This window comes from Octopus bimaculoides, chromosome 21 (assembly GCF_046866305.1).
Source record: "Octopus bimaculoides isolate indiv1 chromosome 21, ASM4686630v1, whole genome shotgun sequence".
Classification (NCBI taxonomy): domain Eukaryota; kingdom Metazoa; phylum Mollusca; class Cephalopoda; order Octopoda; family Octopodidae; genus Octopus; species Octopus bimaculoides.
In genome coordinates, this window is record NC_142948.1 from 37953209 (window position 1) to 37978208 (window position 25000).

At 37.2% G+C, this 25000-nt stretch overlaps 1 protein-coding gene across 10 annotated transcripts in view; it reads left to right on the forward strand.

Moving 5' to 3' along the window:
• LOC106877785 (multivesicular body subunit 12B) overlaps positions 1–25000 on the forward strand; it is a 91608-nt gene that overhangs the window by 39600 nt on the left and 27008 nt on the right. For 3 of the 10 annotated variants that reach the window (XM_089339167.1, XM_089339170.1, XM_089339174.1), the window contains exon 2: positions 1477–1679. The exons of the other annotated variants lie outside the window; for them this stretch is intronic. In XM_089339167.1, coding sequence (XP_089195293.1) covers positions 1512–1679 — 168 coding nt within the window. In that variant the 5' untranslated portion in view covers positions 1477–1511. The remainder of the gene's footprint in view (positions 1–1476; positions 1680–25000) is intronic. 10 annotated transcript variants of the gene reach the window in all.

Sequence of the window (25000 nt, forward strand, 5' to 3'; positions counted from 1 at the left end):
AATCAACAAGGAGAATCTTTTCATAGAGAAATTCCAATCAAAAGCTCAAAGACAATATAATGTATTGGTATAGTTATTTTTTTATATATTATTTTTTTTATATATTATTTTCTTCATTTTGTACTTCTTTGTAAAAAACATTTTCATTCTCCTTCTTGAAAATTTGCTTCGCAATGAAAGCTGGTTAGAAATCTTTATTAAAACATGCTTCCAATTTAGCATTCTTCCTTATTCTTCATTTTCCTATATATATATATATATATATATATATATACATAATTAAGGGATCAGCAAATATTTGCTTCACCATATACCGAAGTTCAGAAATAGCAGCTAAAAAAGCTGAGAAGCTGCTATTTCTGAACTTCGGTATATGGTGAAGCAAATATTTGCTGATCCCTTAATTATGTTTATAAATATATATGAGCTTTTAAATAAGTTCTCCACCAATAATGGTGCTTTCATACCAATGGGCTTGGTAAAAAATTATTAATTGTTAATTGATTTATTAATTAATAAATTGATAATTCCTTTACCCTTTTAATTTGTAATATATATATATATATACACACACACACACACACACACACACACATACACACATGTATAGATATATGCAATAAACAATACTACTGCAAAGCAAATTGTATAATATATATTTACACACACATGTATATGTGTATATATGTGTGTAAATATAAGACATAGTTCATACACACAAATACACTGAAGGTATATTGTAATATTGAAACAAAATTCTCTAGCCAAAAACACACATTTTTGTCTTGTTCTTATCTATATTGGTATGAAATAAAATATTTATGCCTGTATATATACATAAAAATATAAATACATATGCATATAAATGTGTGTATATATATATATGTGTATATATATATGCAAATATATATGTATATACGTTGAAAAGTTTTTACAAAAAAAATACTTGCTACAGACATAATATTTGAATAAAGATTTTCTTAAAATAAAAATTATTACTTATTAAAAAAAAAAACTGTCTTAGAAAAACAGACTGGCACAAACTTTTTGGGAGGCAATTTCTGTGTTGAGTAAACACTTTCATTGGTCAGTTTTTCTCAAAAAAAAAAAAAACATGTTATCGGATAACCACATCAAGCTTTATGTCATTCTGTTTTTCTGAAAAAATTTTTTTAAATAGTTGATAATTTTTAAGATAATCTTTCTTCAAATATGCTTTTATATATATGTGTGTGTATATATATATATATGTATATATATATATATATATATATATATATATATATATATATATATATATATATATATCATGTTTTCACACTTTCTACTAATGTCTTGTCTTACTCAACCTTATCTCTTTGCCTTGTTCTTTCTGTCCCCTATTTCGAATACTAACCCTTTCCCAAACTTCTGACGCTTATTTCTTTTTTTTTTTTTTTTTATCTTTTTTCTGTCTTGTTCTCATGTCTGCTGTAGCTGGGGGCAAGAAAACTGCCTCGAGGTTAGGCTAAATGGCCTTTTCAAAATCTAGGAGAGGAAAACTACTGAAACTTAATTGGAAGACGATTCCCTTGTCGTCATCGAGGTGGTCTTTCTGGCCGCACAGCTGGTGCGAAAGCATGTTCTCCTGCTGCCGAACTGGTCACGAGCCTGTAACGGCCCTTTTACCAATGAAGCCTGTGAGTGCCCCAGCTATCACTAACAAAAAAAAAAAAAATAATAATGATTTTAAAAAATACACACCCTGCAGTCCGGTCCTTTCTTTTTCTTAATTTTCATTTTTCCTTGTGTCTTCCCCTAGAAAACCTGCCCCTTTAGCCAGTATTCCTTTTGTTTGTTTTTTTTACCTCCCACTACTACAATTTGACATTGTGGTCTTTTTTTTTTTTTGTTTTTTAACCAACATGTCTGCATGCTGTCAGTCTTCCTACATAATTTGCAAAAACCACTTTTGACATTTGTTCCAAAGATTATCGGTCTTTCTGCTTAGTCTTCCGCCGTCTTCATCAGTCTTATGTTTTTGCTTATCTCTTGGCTTCATTTTAGATATATTTTTGTTGCAGTCATTATCCTGACATTTTCTTTTCTTGTTGGTATGTACATATATGTATGGATATATGCATATATTTATATATTATTTATATTATTATTATTATATATATATATATATATATATTATTGTATATATATATATATATATATATATATATATATATATATATGTATGTATGTATATACACAATGTGTTATTTACAATTAAATTCAAGGAAATGTAGTGAAAATATATTTTTTATAGTTCTATAAAACTGTAACTGCGCACCTCAACTTGTTAACCACATGGCTCAAATTGTACGGCGTAGCTGAAACTGTAAACCACAAAGTTCAAATTGTTCCATGTGTCTAAAATTGTAACCTAATGGTTTGAATTTTAACCATGCTGCTCAAATTCTAACTGCATGGCTCAGTTTGGTAAGCACATAGCTCAAATAGTAACCAACACACAAATGTATTGGATAGCTCAGATGTTGTCATATGGCTACACTGAATAGATGTAATACATTAAGTAGTTCCAAAATATGAAACAAGCCCATCATGTGTGTCTGTGTGTCTGTCCCCCATGACTTAGCTGTTTAGCAAAATAGACCAATAGAGTAAGTATCAGTCTTTAAAAAAGGAAAAATAAATACTGGGGTCAATTCATCTGACTAAGATTCTTCGAGGTGGTGCCCCAGCATGGTCACAATCTAATGACTGAAACAAACGATAAAAGGTATATATATATATATATATATATATATAAAAGATATTTCATGCTTTCTCATTCAATATGATATGTAGGTTCCTATTTTTTTATCATTCAAGATGATAGGGTATGATTTGAACGGGATTTGGTTAGAATTTCTAGCATGTCAGGTATTAAAGCTCTTTATTGACTCAAAAAATATGGAAGGCTTCACAGATCTTGTGTGTGTGTGTGTGTGTGTGTGTGTGTGTGTGTGTGTGTACACATCATATTTACCTACCTACATATCTGTTCATATACATACAGATACACACACACATATATATATAAATAGAGAGAGATAGGTAATGTATAGATGTATCTATATGTTTGTATGCATGTATATATATATATATATATATATATATATATATATATACATATATATATATATATATATATATATATATATATATGTGTGTGTGTGTGTGTGTGTGTGTGTGTGTGTGTGTGTGTAGGTGTAAATATAATTGTGCATGCTATGTTTACATGCATACACTCACATACACACACGCACACACACACATGCACACACAAATATATTCTGTTTTTTGGGGAAAGCAACTATTCTCATGCAACAAAAACAAAGCCAAAACAAAATAATTCCGCTATCTCTATTTCTAGTATTTGCATGAATGAGTAAGATAATCTTCGTTAAACATTCGTTAATTTAATTAGCGAATCTGTGGAATTTGACGGGCCAAGTGTTAATACTTCTTTACGCCCACACACACACACACACACTTAATTGTTGGGTGGTTGGGGGTGGAGCAAGGGTGGAGGATGGGGTGGAATGAAGAATTAGTGTTCTCTGATTACAGAGTTTGCCAAGGAAAGTTTGGCAGAAGACCATTCCTGTCTCTCTCTCTCTCTCTCTCTCTCTCTCTCTCTTCATCTTTCTCCTTTTCTTTCTCTCTCTTTCTTTTCTACCCCCTTCTCTCTCTCCCTTTCTCTTTTCCTCTCTCTAACTTTCACCCTATCTCCATCTTTTACTCTCTCTCTCCTCTTCCTACTGCTACATCTACTCATTCACCTGTGTGTACATACACATTCACATGCAAATTTACACACACACATGCACACAGATTCAATTACACATACACACACACACACACACACACTCACACAGCTAGGTACAGTTCCACTCAGCTAAAGATGTGTGTGGAGATGGTCACGTATACACTCAGTGTGACATGTTAACACAAGCACTCAGTTACACAAATACACACACTTGTCTACTCTGTCATGTGGCACACTTGCACATAGTCACATACATACACGTATAGTTACACACATGCTCACACACACTACACTTGTAAATTACATGTCTATACATACAAATGGCATATATATACACACACAGACACATACAACTGCATCCACATATATAAATGTATATATGTGTGTGTGTGTGTGTGTGTGTGTGTGTGTGTGTGTGTACCTACATACATATCTGTTCATATACATACAGATACACTCATATTTGTGTGTGTGTATATATATATATATGTGTGTGTGTGTGTTTATATATACTCACACAAATACATACATACACACACACACACACACACACATATATAGATAGAAAGAGAGAGAGAGATAGGTATGTATAGATGTATCCGTATATGTTTGTATATAAGTGTGTGTGAGTGTAAATATAATAGATATGTGTGTATGTGTTTTTATACACACACACACACACATGGAAGTATGTGTGTGAGGATATTGATATAAAATCATTCAGTACTATATATATCACAGCTCTTACAGTGGAAATATATACCCAACAGCTACACACACACACACACACACACACACACACACACACACACACACGCACTCAGTTTGTTTCAACCATGAGTGGGATAATCCTGTTCTTAAAAGGTATTAAGAAACCTGAATACTCTGCTCATGCAATCACGCACTCACGCACACACACTGAAGTGGTGTCATGCTACACGCGTTCTGCTTTACACACACTCACATACACACATGCTCTAACTTACACGCTAAGCATTGCATATGTGTATGTATATATATATATGTGTGTGTGTGTGTGTGTTTGTACAGGTTTTTTAAAAATTCTAATTTAACTTTTGATACTTATGGTAATGAATTTTGAGCTAGCTTTAATCCCCCTTAATCAAGCACTGGAACCTTTAGCCCTCTGCTGCTGCTGCCACCACCACCACTCCTCCTTATTCTTAAAAGGCTTCCCTCTGGGACTCTTTCACAGACCAGCTTTTACAAGTGGGACCCTTGAAACTGTTTCCCCGTCTTTCTAACAGGTCTTACTCTTGACCCCGTTCTGCTCCACCTACTCTTTGTAGGAATATTTGAACAGATTAAGATCATTTCCCTCCCTAATCCTCCTCCTCCTCTAATCTCATGAAAGTGGGGGTGGGGGGGTGGAGTGGTTGTGTTTGGTTGGGAAGAAACCCCTTGTAAATCCAGTTCTCTCTTATCCTTTCTCAGTCACTGGATAGCAGCCTTGCTGGAGCAGTGCCTTTAAAATGAAGAAGAGACGTAATCTATTTTCAAAACTTATAGGGTTCTCATTCAAGGTGGCTACACCATCATCATCCTCCTCCTCATCATCATCATTATTATTATTATTATTATTATTGGTGTGCTAGCAGAATTGTTAGTACACTGGACAAAGTACTTTGTGGCATTTCTTTTGGTTCTTGAGTTTAAATTTCTTTGAGGTTGACTTTGTCTTTCACCCTTTCGGAGCCAATAAAATAAAATACCTGTCAGGTATTAGGTTCAGTGTAATTGATTTACCTACTCCTGCTGGAATTGCTGGCCTTGTGCCCAATACAATTAGAAAGAAACGTTGTTGTTGTTATTATTAAGGTGGTGAGCTGGCAGAATCGTTAGCACAGCGAAATGATTAGCGGTATTTCATGTGCTGCTATTTTCCGAGTTCAAATTCCGCCAAGGTTGACTTTGTCATTCATCCTTTCGGGGTTGATTAAATAAGTACCAGTTACACACTGAGGTCAATGTAATTGACTTGATCCCCTACCCCAACCTGCCCTTGTGGCAAAAATTTGAAATCACCATTATTATCATTATTATTATTATTATTATCAAGGTGGCAAGCAAGCAGAGTCAGTCGCACAGCAGGCAAAATGGTCTGAGTTCAAATTCTGCCGAAGTCAACTTTGCCTTTCATCCTCTCGGGGTCGATAAAATAAGTACCAGTTGAACATTGGTGTCGATGTATGTAATGGACTTGCCCACTTCCCCGAAATTGCTGGCCTTGTGCCAAAATTTGAAATCCATTATTATCATATAGAGAGAGCAGGAGTAATATAGAATAGTTGTGATATCTGATAGCAATAATGACAGATCAAAGTAAATGCCTTATAAGATACTTAGGTATGGCCTTTTACATTCTGAGTTCAAATCCTGCCAGAGTGAACTCCAAGGTTTACAAATTATGTCCCAGGAGGTTAATACAATTAATTTTGCCCCTGTCTGTCCCATGTTTTCCCCAAACATGTGGCCATATGTCAATCTAAGAAACTTCTATTGTTAAAGATCCAATTTTCATTTTGTGCAATGGTTATCAGAGCCAACAATCCCACACTTCTGGCACACACAACACACACATATAAATTTTATTGGCGCCACTCCCTCCCCCCTCTCTCTCTATCTCTCTCTCTCTCTCTCTCTCACTCAATTGAATGATATGTCAAAAGGTAAATATGAAGATGATCTGTGTCTGTCTGTCTTGCTCTCCCTCTCTCTCACTCTCTCTGTCCATCATATTACACACACACACACACACACACACACACACACACAGTCACTCAGGCAATTCTGGCAAGTGTTGTATATTAAAATTGAAACAGAAAATGTTGGAGGACGAAGGAAGGTTGAGAGGATAGGTGGGGGGGTGTTTGTCTTGTCCCCCCCCTCTTACGTATGGGGAAGTGTAGGTTATAGAAAGTGATGTTTGGCTCTAAAACTAGTCTGTAGTGGTGGTGGTGGTGGTGGTGGTGGTGGTAGTGGTTGTAGTAGTAATATGGTAGTGTTCGGTTTGCAAGTATTGGTGGTTACAGCAGTTGCAATGGTGGTGGTGGTAGTCATGGTGATTGGTGGCAATGATCATGGTAGAAGCGCTGATGGTGATTGTAGGGGCAATGCTATGACAAGAATGGCCATCACTGATGTCGATGTTGCCAGTGATGAAGGCAATGATGCTGTTGATGATGATGATGACTAATGTTGGTCAAAACAATGATAATGGTGATGATACCATTGATGGCAAGGATGATGATGATGATGATGATGATTGTGAAAGCATTGGTAAAATATATAGTAGTAGTAGTAGTTATAGAATGATGATAGAGGTGGTGGGGACGTAAGCATTGGTGAGAGATTGCCAGTGGCAGATGTAGTTTGATGATCGTTTCTAATCTAGGCACAAGGCCTGAAATTTTAGGGGAGGGGGCCGGTAGACTAGATCGACCCAGTACACAACTGATACTTAATTTATTGATCCCGAATGGATGAAAGGCAAAGTTGACCTTGAATCCTGCGATGGACCGGCATCCCATCCAGGTGGGGAATTTATTTGCCATGGTAACTGGGAAACCACCCCTTTTGAGTCTACATGACTTGAGAAGGTAACTTTGCCTTTACTTAACCATTAGGCCATGCCCCATTATTTGCATAGATGCAGGCCTGGCTTTGTGGTGAAGAAGTTTCTTTCCCAACCACATGGTTTCAGTTTCAGCCCCACTGTGTGACGTCTTAGATAAATGTCTTTTACTATAGCCCTCAGCTGACCAAAGGTTCGTGAGTGGATTTCGTTTATAGAATCTGGACAAAAGCCCATTGTGTGTGTGTGTGCGTGTGTGCACCTCTTTGTGTTGACCTTGCATAAAAGTGGTAAATGATGTCACTGTCATATAAGCAGTCTCGTTCGTTTCCAATGTTCTGCAGAAACATGAAGGAATATTACTTTACTTGAAAACAGGAAGGGCATCCAGCCTAATAATCAACTGCCCTTAGTCAACTCCATCCGACCCATGCAGGCCTGGAAAAGTGGACATTACAAGGATGTTGATGACTAGAATTTCCATCATCCTTTACAAAAGTAATTCAGGATCCGTTCTATTAGTATGGATATGGTTAACAGTGAAGGACGAAGAACTTGTGCTTCATGGAAGCAATTTGTAAACTGATATCTCTTCAACAAGCACTAGATTAAGCTAATTAGTTGCTATAATCAATGGCAAAGCTGACTTTCCTGTAAATTAGAAATGAAGGAGTTTCCTATTACTTAGGTTAGTAATTAAGGAAAAAACTTTCTCTCTGTTACTGTGGTTATAACTTAATTACTGCTATTTAATACAGCAACAATGAAATTATTGAGCACTGTGTTACTGAAGACTGGGTGTCTGGTTTGCTCACTGCTGTATTTTGAATGATAAATCTTGAAGTGCATTAAGCTATAAATGATAACACATAAATATTGGATTGAAAATTCCCTTTTGGATAGAAAATATTGATGGCTATCGGTGGAACTTGAACCTACGTCCCTGTGGCTTTCTATCCAAGATGGTTTCTCAACCCAATGTTTACATGCTATTATAGCTTTATGTTTCAAGAGCAACTGTTCCAAAAACAGAATTATTTCATGTTCTCTCAGAAGTTTATAAATTCTCGTGAAGTCAACAATATAATCATAATCACATTAATAATGGTAATAATTATAATAGATCTTTTCATCATTTATTTATTAGTAACAATAATGATGATGATGATGATGATGTTCAAATTTTAAAAAGAGAGAAAGTTTGGTAACCATGGCAAATTCTCTTCCTGCTCCTAGGTTTTATTTTTCTGTTTTCCTGCAAATGCTTTTGAGGTTGGGCGTTGGCTTCAGTCTGAGAGGTCACAGCCGTCAATGCTACATAACAAACTGACAAAAATAAATAAATAACAAGCAAAAATAACTCACATGAAATAAATTTTTAAAAAACCAATTAATTGATTGCCCTCTCTGATAAGAATTGAACCTCTCATTACTTGCTAACTGGGTAAACACAACAACCAGTTTCTATTAGTATATTACCGTTCCCCCCCACCTCTCTTTCAAATGATGTGCTCACTGAGATAGCTGTTGTCTCATTATGAATATCATCAAATGGAAAACCAAATAGAGAGAGAGCCTCTACATGGTCATTTTGCTTGCTAGAAATAGCAGTCAAATGTCCCTCAAATCATACTTTACTGAGAGCTGTCACATTAAATAATGGTTGTCGTAGCTACTGTATGGATTGAGTATGGGATAGCAACAGCAGAAACACTTTCAATCAGAGACTGAACAACACAATCTATTGGTTTACCTTCGTGAACAACAGGATTATATTCTCACACTCTCACTCGAGTGAGTGTGAGGACAAACAAAAGAAAAAGTCATTGCGAATAGCTTGCGTAGCTGAAAAAATAAAAATGTGGTATATGCAAGTAAAGCAGTCTTTAATTATAATAGCCATCTGTGTATCATACTCAATGTATACCCACTATCAATAGATCAGTTGCTGCAGTATTTATCCTGAGAGGTCATCTCTTATGGGTTTGCTGTGAAGTAAACTTCTATTTCTACATTTCTTTGCAATTTGCTGTTAAGTGTACAGATTTAAAAGAAAAAAATAGAATTATTTCATTTTTTTCTAGTTATTTATTATTCATGACACCTAATCCAACAGTTTAGAGTTCTTGTGGCATGCTTCTGTGCATGTCTTTCATAGATGATATTACAGTCTTGCTGTTTATTTTCTTACACAGTTCTTGTCATGTATACTATGCATATATATATATATATATATATATATATGTACACAGCTATGTCTGTGTGTATATGTATGCATACGGCTATGTTTGTGTGTATATATATATGTATATATCCGGCTGTTTGTGTCTTTATATATGTATATATATATATATATATATATATATGGCTGTTTTTGTGTATATATATATATGGCTATATTTGTGTATGTATGTATATACAGCTATATTTGTATGTAAATATATATATATACACGCACATGGTTATGTTTGGTTGTGTGTGTGTGTAGATATATATACGTATATTGACACTCTTACATGTGTGCATATTATGTATATGCTTAATACAAGTATATGCAAATATATATATTTGTATTTGTATATCTAAGGTATATATATGTGTGTGTATATATATCTATATATATATATATATATCTATATAACTACATATGATTCAAGTTACATAAAACTTTCCGTTTCAGCTTTTAATCAACCAATGTGACCAAGGGGGGAATCGTCTGTGTCCTCATGCTTGCATGCATGTGCACATTCACTTGCACGTAAATGCACATTCACTTGCACAACTGATTTCCATGTATTTCTGCCAGTGCAGCATTTCAGCACCGATTACTTCTCTGTCGGTTATTAGCATTTTATTGATGTATGTACCTTTCTTTCTTTCTTTCTGTCTCTCTCTCACTATTGCTCTCTCTGTTACTACCCCTCCCCCTCTCTCTATCCCCCCTCTCTCCTCCTCTCCCCCCATTGTCACTCTCTCTCTTTCCCCTCTGTCACTCTTTCTCCCCCTCTGTCACTCCCCCCTCTGTCACTCTCTCCCCCTCTCTGTCACTCTCTCTCCCCCTCTGTCATTCTCTCTCCCCCATTGTGACTCTCTCTTTCCCCTCTGTCACTCTTTCTCTCCCCATCTGTTATTCTCTCTCTCTCTCTCTCTCTCTCTCTCTTTCTCTCTCTCTCTCTCTCTTTCTCTCTCTCTCTCTTTCTCTCCTCCACCCCGTCACTGTCTTTTTATCTGTCTACACACACACACACATCCACCCACACACAGCTATATGTCACAGTGACAGTCTCAGTCTCTCTCTCTCTCTCTCTCTCTCTCTCTACACACAGACACGTATATCTCTCCGTCTTTCTCTACCTGATGGTTGGAAACATTTCATGTTAAGCATAAGAAAAACGGTTTTAAACTCTGATTAAATGCCACAATTCCACAATTCCTTTCATGGCAAACCAAATGCCTTCCTCTTTTCAGTTATGTCCTTTTTACTTTCAGAGTTTAAATCCTGTCAAGGTTGACTTCACTTCCCATCCTTTAAGTGCACAACTGAATAAGTACCAAGGGCTAAAGGGATCAACTAGACTCTCCCTTAAAATATATGACCTTGTTACTTAACCCTTTCAGCATTCAAATTATTCTATCAAATGCAATGCTTATCTATTCACGTTTTGAATTAATCATGCTTTATCTTGTAGCTTTGAGATTTCAATGATGTAACAGTTTATTTTTAGAATGACATTGTAGGGTAAGTGTGAGAGGCCAGATGTGGGCACTTTGAACATAAAACACACAATATTTTGGGCTAAATATGGCTGGTTTAACCCTCTGGCATTCAGATTTCTCTCTCGAATATAATTCTTATTTATTCATATTGTTTTGTATTAATCATGCTTTATCTTGAAGCTTCAAACTTCTGATGAAGTAGTTGTTTTACTCTTAGAATGACATTGTAGGGTAGGCACAAGAGGCCAGATCTGGTAAGTTTGAACATAAAACTGGTAGAATATTTTAGCCAGATGCTAAAGAGTTAAAGGACAAATTGGTAAAGTTGTTAGATTATAGGACAAAATGCCTTGTGGTATTTATTTCAGCCATGCCCTTTGTGCTCAAATCCCACCAAGATCAGTTATGTTTTTGTGTGTGAATGTGCAAGAATGCTTGTATTCCACACTTGTCCTTGTCATTTGATATGGCAATGTTGACATTTCTTGTTGAATCTGTGACTGATTGCTTTGTGCTTTCACAAACCTGTGGAACAAAAGAAAAAACCTGCTTGCTTTAAAAACAGGTAAGCGCTGGCAATGGAAAGAACCTCTGGCTTATTATAAAATGTCACCTCAAGCTGTTGCTTCTTTGCACTGAGAAATCACAGCTCTGGTACTACAAACATGTGACTGGAATGTTGCAAGAAAGGTTTGTAAACTGAGCCAACTAGTCCTCTATCAAACAAAGAGAGAGAGCAAACAAAAGACAAAAACAGGTACAAGAGTTTTATTATACATTCTGAGCTGGTATTGCATGGACTACATCGTGAAAAGTACTTTTTGGGGTTACAGTTTAGGCGTCTGTGTGTATGTGTATGGGCATGTATATATGCATAAACATATGCATGTGTGTGTACATGTATTTGTAATTCTTGTTTGCCTTACGTGACAAACCTAACACACAACACACTTCAAACAAAAGCTGGTATTGTTTTGCATCACATAATAGTGTGTGTGTTTATTTCTTTATCTTTCATCGCACCAGTTTCGTTCTATATCCTTTGCGTCTTTATGCTTTGAATATGTCTCACATCTAATCCGCACTTCAAACCTTTCTGCATTTTAATGGTGTCTAACACTATTTTAGAAGAGGTGTCTGTCTGTCTGTCTGCCTGTATCTGTATCTGTGTGTGTGTGTGACTCAATCACTTTTTACCTATTTCACAATACTATTTACTTTGTGGCTGGTTATCCGTGTGAATGGTTACTGAGTTGTTCTCACCATTGCCATAGTTTCAAGTGAAATAATAAAAAGAAAATAGTAAATAATAAATATAACTCGACAATAGTAGGGGACATTTGTCCAGGGTGCCATGCAGTAGGACTGAACCCAAAACCTGTGATTGCAATAACCGCACAGTCATGGCTGTCTAAACCAGTGAGGTCGTTAATCAGCTGTTGTCCTGTTGGGTCTGTGTCTTATTTCATAACTGGCTTATTAGTTTCAGTCATTGCTCTGTGGCCAGGCTGGAGCACATTGCCTTCTTGGGAAAAGTACAGGTGATTATAAATGGACCGCTCCTCTCAATACTTACTTTATTGCTGCTTGTTTCATTGACCTTGTTAGTTATCGTTGGGTACACCTAGTCCAGTGGTTAAGGTGTTGTAGAAATTGACCCTGCTACCTATTTTAACACTGGTACTCCTCCTATTGGTCCTTTTGCTGAACTGCTAACTTACAAGGATGTAAACAAACCAACACTGATTCTCAGATGATGGGTGGAGAGCCATATACAAACACACACACACACACACACACACACACACACACACACACGACTGGCTTCTCACAGTTTCCATCTCCCAAATTCACTCATAAGGCATTGGTTGACCTGAGGCTATAGTTGAAAGCATTTGGTGAAGGTGCTGTGTAGTGGGACTGAACCTGACGCTACTTGATTGCAAAGCAGACTTTTTAACCACACAGCCTGTTCACCTCTTCTTCAATTCGTCCCAATTCCCCCTCCCCTACTTATGGTGAGAGAGAGAGAGAAAGAAATGCAGTTTCATATACAACACAATTTATTGCATAACATAAACAGCCTTCTATTAATTTAACATTAGCGTTGTTAAAATCAATATTTCCAAAATAAATTTAGCCAACACCGTGTGAATATTGATGGAGAAGTTTTCAACTTAAAATCCAATTTTCGTATTGGAATTCTGAAATTCCACCACCTCCCTTCTCCAGGTAAAGAATTGTGGCTTTAAGGAGAATGTGTAGATATGAAGAAAGAATCGAAAGGATTTGCTATTTCAGCCTCTTACTGAAGAGACAGTGAAATGATGGCGATGAGTAGGAGAGGCAAACTAGCAGAGTCAGCATAGATAAGCAGAGGTGTGGCTGTGTGGTAAGAAGCTTGCTTCCCAACCATGTGGTTTTAGGGTCTCTACATTAACCTGTTCTTCCCCAACCCCTCATCTTCCAGCATAAAGCCAACCCCTCTCTTGGGCTTCGTAGTCTTGTAAGCAGCATGGTGACCTGACTAGTGCTCATTGGTCTACAAAAAGCATTCAGTCCATTTGGAAGGGCATCCAGCCATAGAGACCATGCCGGAGCTGACTTGGAGCACGATACAGTGCTTGGACCCATCAGGTCCTACCAAACCATCCAATCCTTACCAGCATTGGAACGTGGACGTTAAATGACGAGGAAGGTCGCTACACATATATAGGTGCAGGCATGGCTGTGTGGTTAAGAAGCTTGCTTTGCAACCATGAGGTCTTCAGTTCAGTCCCACTGTATGGTACCTTAGGCAAGTAGTCTTGTACTATAGCCCTAGGCCAACCAATGCTTTGTGAGTGAATTTGGTAGATGGGAACTGTGTAGAAGCCTGTCGTGTGTATATATATATGCACACACACACACACACACACACACACACACACACACACACACGTACAGATACATACATGCATATGTGTATATATATATATATATATATATATATATATATACACACACACACACATACATACACAGATACATGCATACATACATACATATATTCATCCATGTATGTGTCTGTCCCCCACCTCTTAACAGCTAGTGTTGGGTTGCTTATGTCTCTAGCAGTTCAGCAAAAGAAACTGATAAAATAAGTACTTGGGTCAATTTATTCAACTGAAACCCTTCGAGGCAGTGCTCCAGTATGGCCACAGTTCAAGGACTGATACAAACAAACAAAAACAAAAAACTAAAAGATAGCTCCAGTATTCTTCATTCTGTAAATCTGTAGACTCCTCTTTCACAATAGTCGAACGAGCGCTAACATAGTCAGCTGTGCTTAGGTATTCTTTCTTTTGCAGCCCCTTTTGCATGTTGCCCCTTATTCAACTCTCTTTCCCCTTTCTCCCTTGCAGTTCCCACTAATATCTTTGTATCCCTCCAAGAACACACCACCCCTCTCTTACCTACTGGTGACCTTTTCAGTTCTTTAAGACTGTATAATCTCCGGATTCTGGTATTCAGATAATATTTTAATCTCATATATATGTATGTATGCACATATGTGTATGCACATGTGTGTGTAGGTGTGTGTGTGGGTGTATATCTAATATATAAAATAGAGATGTGTGTGTGTATTTGCTTTTCATGTGACATACACATAGATGTACGCATATATGTGTACGTATGTATATACATACACGCACTCTCTCACATATATTGTTGCTCCAATAAATATAAATATGCATACAAAAACACACACACACACACACACACACATTGCTTCTCCTCCCTGTAACTCTTGTTATCTTCAAGCCACTTCCATCTTGGAATTCTTACATTTCTTCAAATTATAGAATTTGCATTCTGTTCTTTTCTTCTCTTCTTTTTCCCTCCCTTTTCTTTTTCTTTTTCTTTTTCTTTCCTCGCTCTTTGCTGACAGAACTTGTGGAAGGAGAGCTTACTGGTGTGTGGGCATATGCGTCTGCATGTATACCTCTTTCTATGTGAATCTATGTCTGTGCATATGTCTATCTGTCTCTCTATCTGCATGTGTTTGTGATTTGCGTGTGTGTGTGTGTGGTTGTATTTGTACATATATCTGTGTGCAAATGCAGGTCTGTCTATCCGCATGTATGTGTTTCTGTGTCCTATCGGTGAATATCTCGTGCATTCAAAGGGATTTTCAAAAATACCAGCTAGCTATTACTACTCCGTGAAGCAGATGAACACAAGACTTGTACGTGCTTCCATATTCATCATCATCATCATTTAACGTCCAGTGTCCACGCTGGTATGGGTTGGACGATTTGACTAGGCTGGTATGCTGGAAGGCTGCACCAGACTCCTGTCTGATTTGGCATGGTTTTCTGTGACTGGATGCCCTTCCTAATGCCAACCACTCAAGAGTGTAACTGCCAGGATGTGTCCATTTCGTAGGCAGCCAATTTTCTTCAGATGCCTTTGTTTTGAAAACCTTTACTGAATAGAAAGTCAGCTAATGCATTTCCTTTGTTTATCTGTTTCTCTGTGTCTGTTTGTCTACCTGTTTTTTTTAATTTACTTACCTGCTTATGTTATTCTTCCTTCCTTCCTACATTTCTACCTGCCTATGTCTATCTTGTCGGATCCTCGAGAGCTTTGCTGGAGACTGACATCTCTGCACTGTATGATTTGAACTTTGGTGGTGGTCGTCGTTGTTGTGTGTTTTATGGGATGTTGGTACCGTAGTGTAGTATATGTGGTGTGTTGTGGAATAATGGTATGGGTAGTAGTGGAAGGACTGTGAAGTGTTGCCAAAACAATGATGGCTAATGTTCTTTGAATATCAACACCAAGTATTGATCTTGGAACTCTATCTTTCTATTGTTTTCCACCCACCCCTTCCCCTCTCCCTCCTCTCTTCCCCTTTCTTCTCCCTTCTCTCTCTTTCCCCCTTCCTCTCTTTCCCCCTATTCTACTCTCTCTCTTTCTCGTCCCCCCCCTTCTTTTTCTCCACATCATTCGCTTTCCTTCCCTTTTCCCTGCCTCTTTCTCTTCTTTCCTCGTGTTCTCCTTTCTTGCCTTTTTACCTTCTTCACAATCTCCTCCTCCTCATCCTTCTCTCCACTTCCATTTTCCTTCTCTCTCTCTCTCTCCCTCTTCCCGTCTCCATCCATGTCTTTCCCATCCTCCTCTCCATCTTCTTTTTCCTTTTCATTTTCTCCATCTTCTCTTTCCATTCCTTCTCCATTTTTCTGTTTTCTTCATTAGTTCTTTCTTCCTTTCTTCTTCTAGATTCTTTCCTCTTAGATATTTACACTACAAACCATCCCTCCACCCCACATACATACAACATATTCTTCTGCTATCACCAGGAATATTTCAACCAACTGAAGCATCAATTGTTTCTTCAATCGTCTTTCATGTGGCAATGAACAGCGAATGTTTATTTGAAAATAAATAAATAGAACAAAAAACAAAAAAAAAGCACTGAAAAGCAACAATAAAAAAAAACCCCAACAAATTGATTAAAAGAAAATAAGTAAAGAAAAAAACCCCAATCAAATCAAAGAATATTGTTTCACTTTAATCATCACCATCATCATCATCATCATCATCATCATCATTGCTACCACTATCATCATCACCAGCATCACAACCACCAGTATCATAACTGCTACCACCACAACCACCACTATCATTGCCATCATTATTGTTAATGGTGGTGGTGGTGGTGGTGGTGGTGGTGGTGGTTATATTATGATGGCAGTAATGGTTGTGGAATTGGTAAAAACAAAACTGAAGAGAGACCGCCTGAGTGTTTCCAAGACCCAAAACTATTCCATTCTTCCATTGGGAAATATTGCAAATGCTATTATCTGGAAAGTCATGCTAGAATGACTCCTAGCTGACCAGGCGGTGGTGGTGGTCATTGAAGTAGAAACTTACCTCTTTTTGTACTTTTTTGCACATCTATATCTCTCTCTCTCTCTCTCTCCTTTCCCCCCTCCTTCCATATCTCCTAACCCTCTCGTGTGTGTGTGTGTATAGAATATATAAAAAATGAGGTCAACATAAAAATGCTCAATAGTAATAGAATTCATATTTTATGACCTGTATCTGCTACCATTGGTTTCATGCACACGTGTATGATCTTCAAGCGAATGACTAATTCACTTATGCCAAAGGGTTTAATTACTATATATATATATATATATATATATATATATATATATATATATATATATATATATATATATGCCATATATATATATATATATATATATATATATGTATATATATATATACACACACAACGGGCTTCTTTCAGTTTCCATCTACCAAATCCACTCACAAGGCTTTGGTTGGTCCGAGGCTATAGTGGAAGACACTTGTCTAAGGTGCCACGCAGTGGAACTGAACCTGGAACGATGTGGTTGGGAAGCAAGCTACTTACCACACAGCTGCTCTTGTATTATACTATGCACCCAGTCCACCCTGTAAAGTGGTTGGAGTTAGGAAGGGTATCCATCCATGAAAACCATTCCAAAATAAACAGTGGGGACTCGGTGCCATCCTCTGGCTTGCCAGCCCCTGTCAAGCCATCTAACCCATGCCAGCATGAATGATGGACGTTAAATGATGATGATGATATCTAATCAACTGACTTTCTTCCTTCACTGGAATATTTTGATGAATGCACCAGATGGCATAAATGTACATCTCATCAATAGAACAACAACAACAGGCAAACCAATCAATCTATCAATATATTATCAATAATATATGAAAGTCTATCACTGGTTTCTGATAAAGTATTGACTATGTATGTATATGATATGATATGATAGGATATTTCCTCTGATCACTTTCAACTTGGACATCAAACTGCTTCCTCAACAATGTTGCTGCTACCACCAGCATCGATATTGCTATTGGCATCTCTACTACGGCCAGTACTACTGTCTTCCCTACTACCACCTCAACCAATCCTACTGACACTACCACCATAGCCAGTACTACTTCCACCACCACCATAGCCAATACTACTTCCACTACCATGGTGGGGGTCAAACACAGACACAAATACATACATACATACATATGTACATATATACGAGGGATGTATGAAATATTTTGAGTCTTGAAGCCTTCATCAGAAATCTTGAACCATGTTTTGTTTTTTTGAGGCTCAACACTTTCCATACACTCCTCATATATATATATATATATATATATATATATATATATATATATATATATATATATATATATACAACAGATTTCTTTCAGTTTCCGTCTACCAAATCCACTCACAAGGCTTTTGTCAGCCCGAGGCTATAGTAAAAGACACTTGCCCAAGGTGCTGAGCAGTGGAACTGAACCCAGAACCATGCTGCTATAGGTACAAAGCCTAAAAATTTGGAGTGTGGGTGGAATTCAATTACATTGACCCCAGCGCTCAACTGGTACTTTTTTTTTTATCAATCCTGAAATTATGAAAAAGCAAAGTCAGGGATTTCAACTCAGAACATGAAGAGCAGGAAGCAATGTTGGTTTGTTTACATCCCTGTAACTTAAGGGTTTCAATAAGGGACTAATAGCATAAATACCAGATATGCAAAGAAAAAAAAAGGAACTCGTGGGGCCAGTTTGTTCAACTGAACCAGCTTTTACCCATGGGCCCCTTCTAATTCCTATTTTATTCAGTTGGACCCTCTTAGCCTGTTTATATTTTTAGAATTAAATATTATTAGGAATTGTATAAAAAAAAAAAATTGTCAAAATATTGTGCATTGTTAAAGTATAATCGATTTATTGGATGTAAATTTTAACAATAAAATTTTGTATAGGCCCCGCTCCCCAAAGATCATATGGACCCTGGTTGAAAACTACTGAACTAAACCCTTGAAGATGATGCCCTAGCATGGCCGCAATCCAATGACTGTAGCAAGCGAAAGATAACATAACGATTGAAAATAAAAGTCAACACTAAAGTGTCCAGTTTATTATTATTCTCCACCCCCCACTATAATCCACCCCACCCCCTCCCTATCAGTTTGTGTACTTTGTGATGTTTCATGTGTAATTACATTTCTTATTCCTTATAACACCCGTTTCCACGGCAACGCAGCTAATTAACAAAGGCATCTCTTTGTTAGCAAATATACTTGGCCTTTCCTTGTCATTTTCCTCTTTTCTACTAATTCCGTTATCTTTCTCTTTCTTTCCTTCTCTTTCTCTCTTCTACTAATTCCGTTATCTTTCTCTTTCTTTCCTTCTCTTTCTCTCTCTCTCTCTCTCTTTGAGATAAACAAGCAAATGAGGCTGTTATTGCTCAATCTGCTAGAAATAACACCCACAGCTCTTTGGATTTACACTCTACTGTCTGGACACATTGGAATAATAATATATGGTCTTAAATACATTGTGGTCCGAACAAAGGCTGAGATTGTTCACGGCTGCTGGGACATCTCTCAGACTTTAGGTCAGCTGGTTGACGTTTGGCTAAACTACAACAACAAAAATAAAATCAACAATCCATCCATCCATCCATCCACCCATCCATCCATGTATCGCAGTCTGAACTACTTAAACCATCCTTAATCTTGTAATTATCTCCAGGTAAAATAAGTACTCTCCCCTCTCTCTCTCTCTCTCTCTCTCTCTCTCTCTCTCTCTCTCTCTCTCTCTCTCACACACACATACACACACACAGCTATAATTCTGTCGGTCTTAATCTGACATGCGGATTTGTCAAAGGGTTTGTCTACATTGACACCTTGGCTGGCATTGGTCAATCCTCTTGTTGGCACATGTGGTTGGGCACATGCACGCAACATGTGGACACGCAAACACACTCTCCCATGCACTTCATTTAGAGTGTGGAATAAAATACCTTGTGACCTTCTGACCCCTGCAGCATTTGAACCCAGAATATAAAGATGGACAAAATGCCACTAAGCTCCTTTGTCCAGCATGCTAACAATTCTACCATCTCCCTGCCTTAATAATAATAATAATAATAGTGGTTTCAAATGTTTCCACAAGGGCAGCAGTTTTGGGGGAGCGGCTAGTTGATTATATCGACCCCAGTGTTTCACTGGTACTTAATTTATCAACCCTGAAAGAATGAAAAATAAAGTCGACCTCAGCAGAATTTGAACTCAGAACATAAAGACAGGTGAAATACTGCTAAGCATTTTGTCCAGCATGCTAACAATTCCGCCAGCTCACTGCATTAATCATCATCATCATCATCGTTTAATGTCCGCTTTCCATGCTGGCATGGGTTGGACGATTTGACTGAGGACTGGTGAAACCAGATGGCTACACCAGGCTTCAATCTGATTTGGCAGAGTTTCTACAGCTGGATGCCCTTCCTAATGCCAACCACTCTGAGAGTAATAATAATTCCTTTATTGCCCACGGGGGGGGGGGCTAAACACAGAGGAGACAAACAAGAACAGACAAAGGGATTAAGTCGATTACATCGACCCCAGTACGTAACTGGTGCTTATTTAATCGATCCCGAAAGGATGAAAGGCAAAGTCGCCCTCGGTGGAATTTGAACTCAGAACGTAACGGCAGAAGAAATATCGCTAAGCATTTCGCCCGGCGTGCTAACGATTCTGCCAGCTCGCCACCCTAACAGCATTAATAATAATAATAATAATAATAATAATGATAATAATAAAAATAATAATAATAATAATAATAATAATAATAATAATAATGATAATAATAATGATAATAATAAAAATAATAATAATAATAATAATAATGATAATAATAATTATAATAATAATAATGATAATAATAATAATAATAATAATAATAATAATAATAATAATGATAATAATAATGATAATAATAATGATAATAATAATAATAATAATAATAATAATGATAATAATAATGATAATAATAATGATAATAATAATGATAATAATAATAATAATAATAATAATAATAATAATGATAATAATAATGATAATAATAATGATAATAATAAAAATAATGATAATAATAATAATAATAATGATAATAATAATAATAATAATAATAATGATAATAATGATAATAATAATAATAATAATAATAATGATAATAATAATGATAATAATAAAAATAATAATAATAATAATAATAATAATAATAATAATAATGATAATAATGATAATAATAATGATAATAATAATGATAATAATAATGATAATAATAATGATAATAATAAAAATAATAATAATAATAATAATAAAAATAATAAATTTTGCAAATTAAATGATGTCAAATATTCTTCCTCCCCCCCTACTCCTTCCCTCTTCTTTCTGCCTAAACTTTTCTTCTGTTACACCCTGCCATCTTCTCAACCCCTAATCCTTTCTCCTCCTCCTCCTTCTCCAGCCTCTCTGTCACACACATGTGCATTATTGGACATAAGGAAGGTTGCACATGACTTGTTGAGATGTAAACATCCTAAATGTACACCCTACCACACACACACACACACACACACACACACACACACACACACGCACAATGTCGTGCGTGGATGATTGTATGTGTTCTGCTTCGCTATATGTAATATGTACACACATGTAAATACACTGTGTGTGTGTGTGTGTGTATATATATGTTGATTGTGTGTGTATGTATATATAGATATCTAATATATATATATGTTGTGTGTATGTATATATAAATTTTATTTGTGTATGTGGCTGTGTATGTTGGTATATATATGTGTGTATGTGTGTGGTTATGTGTGTATGTATAATTTGTGGATTTTATACACACACCCAGAGTTGACTTGAGATAAACATATTAAATTTCTAATATTAAAGGAATTTGTTTTTCTTCTTTATTCACTTTAATTAAAACGGTTTTCATCGCAATTTTTCAAAGGGGGCAATCTTGTGCCCCAGATTCCACCCCCACCACAGCTACTGTTTCACTTGTCAACCACATTCTCTGATGAGGGCAAGAGAAACAGTTAAGTGCACTTTAACACTCACTCATTCTTCCTTCTGACATAGGGGTAGGGGGTTGAGGACCCTGTCCCCCCTATTTTTAGTTTCCTGGATGTTGTGGCTCACATGCCTATTCCTTTACTATTTTTCATCTTTTTTTGCTATTTTATCATTGTCATTCAATCCCTACTCAATACTGATCTATCTGGCCTCTGATCAGACCTTCCAACCATGACCATCCCATTTTTCTATTCTTCCAGACTTGATATATCCACCATGATATCATCTGATGTCACCTTTTTATTTATCTTGTGTGATTTAAAAAAGATTTGGCTGCTATTTCTGGCTTGCTGGACAACCACATAGAGGCTCTCTTTTGTCATTTGAGATGGCTGTGTTTATTATTTCTTTAGTCTGGAAAGACCTCTCAGAGCTCACCAGATGGTAGTTGGGATTTGGTACTTGGTGAAGCTGTGATGTTCATGCCATTTTTCCGGGACCATTACCAATGCCCTTCCTGCTAACCCTAACCATCTCCCCTGTTGCCACCATTGTCCCCTTCCCTGCCACCACCTCCACCACTACACTCAACACAGCAATGCATGTTGGCAGTTTTATCTCAGTTCTTCCTTTTATTTATTTACCCCTTATTATGTATTTTCTCTTCCTTTTTCTCTTTTCTCTGCCAATGTTCCAAAGAAGGTCTATGTTTGAAGTGTCTTTGTTAACCGTTTCTGTTTCTCACAAGTAAAAACTAATAGCTTTTGAGTGTGAGCCTATCCCATCTCATGTTTTCTTTTTTGCACTTTCTCTTCCCTCTTACTCTCTGTCTCTGTGGCTGTGTGGTTAAGAAATACGCTTCTCAACCACGGTGTTTTGAGTTCAGTTTCATTGCTTGGCACCTTGGGCTTCTTTTTCTAACACAGCAGGCCAACCAAGCCCTGCGAGTGGATTTAGAAGGTTGCTAGTGACACTCTGAATGTGAAGGGACTAATGTTCAGATAATCTCTATATTTTTGTAGGGACTCATTTGGGAGAATAGATAGCAGGCAATCTAAAATTGCTAGTGACACTACGAAGGTGAAAGGTAAGTTGCCAGTGACATTCTGATGGTGAAGGGATTAATTTTGAGGCAGTCTGTATTTCTGTTAGTGACACGTTTGGGAGACAAAATAACAGGCAATTTAGAATTGCTAGTGAAAATTTGTTGGTGACGAGTTTACTTTGCAGGCAATCTAGAGTTACTAGTGACATTCGGAAGTTGAAGGGATTGACTTCAAAGCAATATTTATCCTTGTTAGTGATACACTTGGAAGACTAGATAACAGGCAATCTAAAGTTGCTAGTGACAAACACAAGACAGAGATACAATTGTGAGCAAATCATTGTCCCCCCCCCCCCTTGAGTCAGAAAGCAAATATGTAGTTTTGAACAGACCAAGTAGCAAAGTCCGATAATTAAACAATGATTATGGAACATTTCTTTTTTCTTTTTTCCTTACAGTTGGAAGACGACCAACATGTAGTTGGAAGCGTCTTATGTTATCGATAAATATTAATTATATGTTGAGATTGTCGGAGTTGGGGAGAGGGATAGGTAGTGGTGGTATGTGTGGTACAGAGAGGAGGGTGAAGAAGAAGAAGAGACAGGAGCCATTGCTGGAACCGTTGAAAACTGCCTGTAATTAGTGGCTAATGTGATATCAACAAACGAGCATTAGTAAATAGTACTGTAAGTTTTAGTACTTGAAACAATTCTAGGCAGCCAATCACATTTATTTATCACCACCATTGGTGTCGCTGTTGTCGTTATAATCATTAGGTAGCGAACTGGTAGGATCGTTAGCAAGTCGGATGAAATGCTTAGAGGGATTTTCTTCCAGTCATTTTACATTCTGGGTTCAGATTCCTCTGAGGTTGATTTTAACTTTCATCCCTTTAGGGTCGATAAAATTAAACACCAGTTGAACACTGGAGTCAACATAGACTTACCCACCTCCCTTAAAATTGCTGGCCTTGTGTCAAAATTTGAAATCATCATCATCATCATCATCATCATTGCTGGAATGGTTTGGCTGGGTTTGCAAAATGGTTTTTCTTTAGGCAGACGTTGAGGGCTTGATGGCGCTGCAGCTTGTCGGACTGTGTCAAACTATCCAACCTTGCTAGCATGGGAAACCTATCTTAAATGATGATGGTGATTGGTCTTGCTGAGATTTTTTCTTTTCTTTTTTTACCTCTGGGTTAACCTCAACCTTTTGCATGCTGTAGGTGCATCATGTTGCCATACAAGTTTTCTCCCCTCTCAATGCAGCACAATGCATCTGGTCAGCCCAGGACTATAGAAGAAGACATTTGTCTGCCCAAGGTGCCCCACAATGGGACATGAACTCAAAACCATGTGGTTGGGAAGCAAACTTCTTAACCACTCAGCCACACCTGTGCTTATAATTAAGAAATACTAATGAGCCATTCTTCGTAAGCACACAGTGTTCTGTGTCTGTTTGAGTTGATCCTCCTTGTGACATGGTTGCTTTTACCTTTTTAACTTTTAGTTGAAAAGAAGGCAATGTCCAACGCCCTTTACAGGGCCTCCAAGACAGGTGGGAGGTATCATCAAACCCCCTCATCACCCTTTCCCTTTTTCCTTCCTTGTATCACCCCCCCCCCCCCGTGATTCTCCTGTCCCTCACGCCTTTCTCTCGCTCCCTTACATCTCTCCATCTCTGCCCCTCCCCTAAATCTCTCTCTTCCCCCCCAATCTCTCTGTCTCTTCCCCCCCAATCTCTCTGTCTCTCCCCCCATGCCTCTCTCTCTCAATTTTGTCTCTTTCTCCTCTCCTTGTCCTTTTCTCTATCTACACACACACACACATTTGCACACAAGGACACATACATGCAGGAATGCATGCACATCGTTGCTTTTATATGCAACACATGTGGAA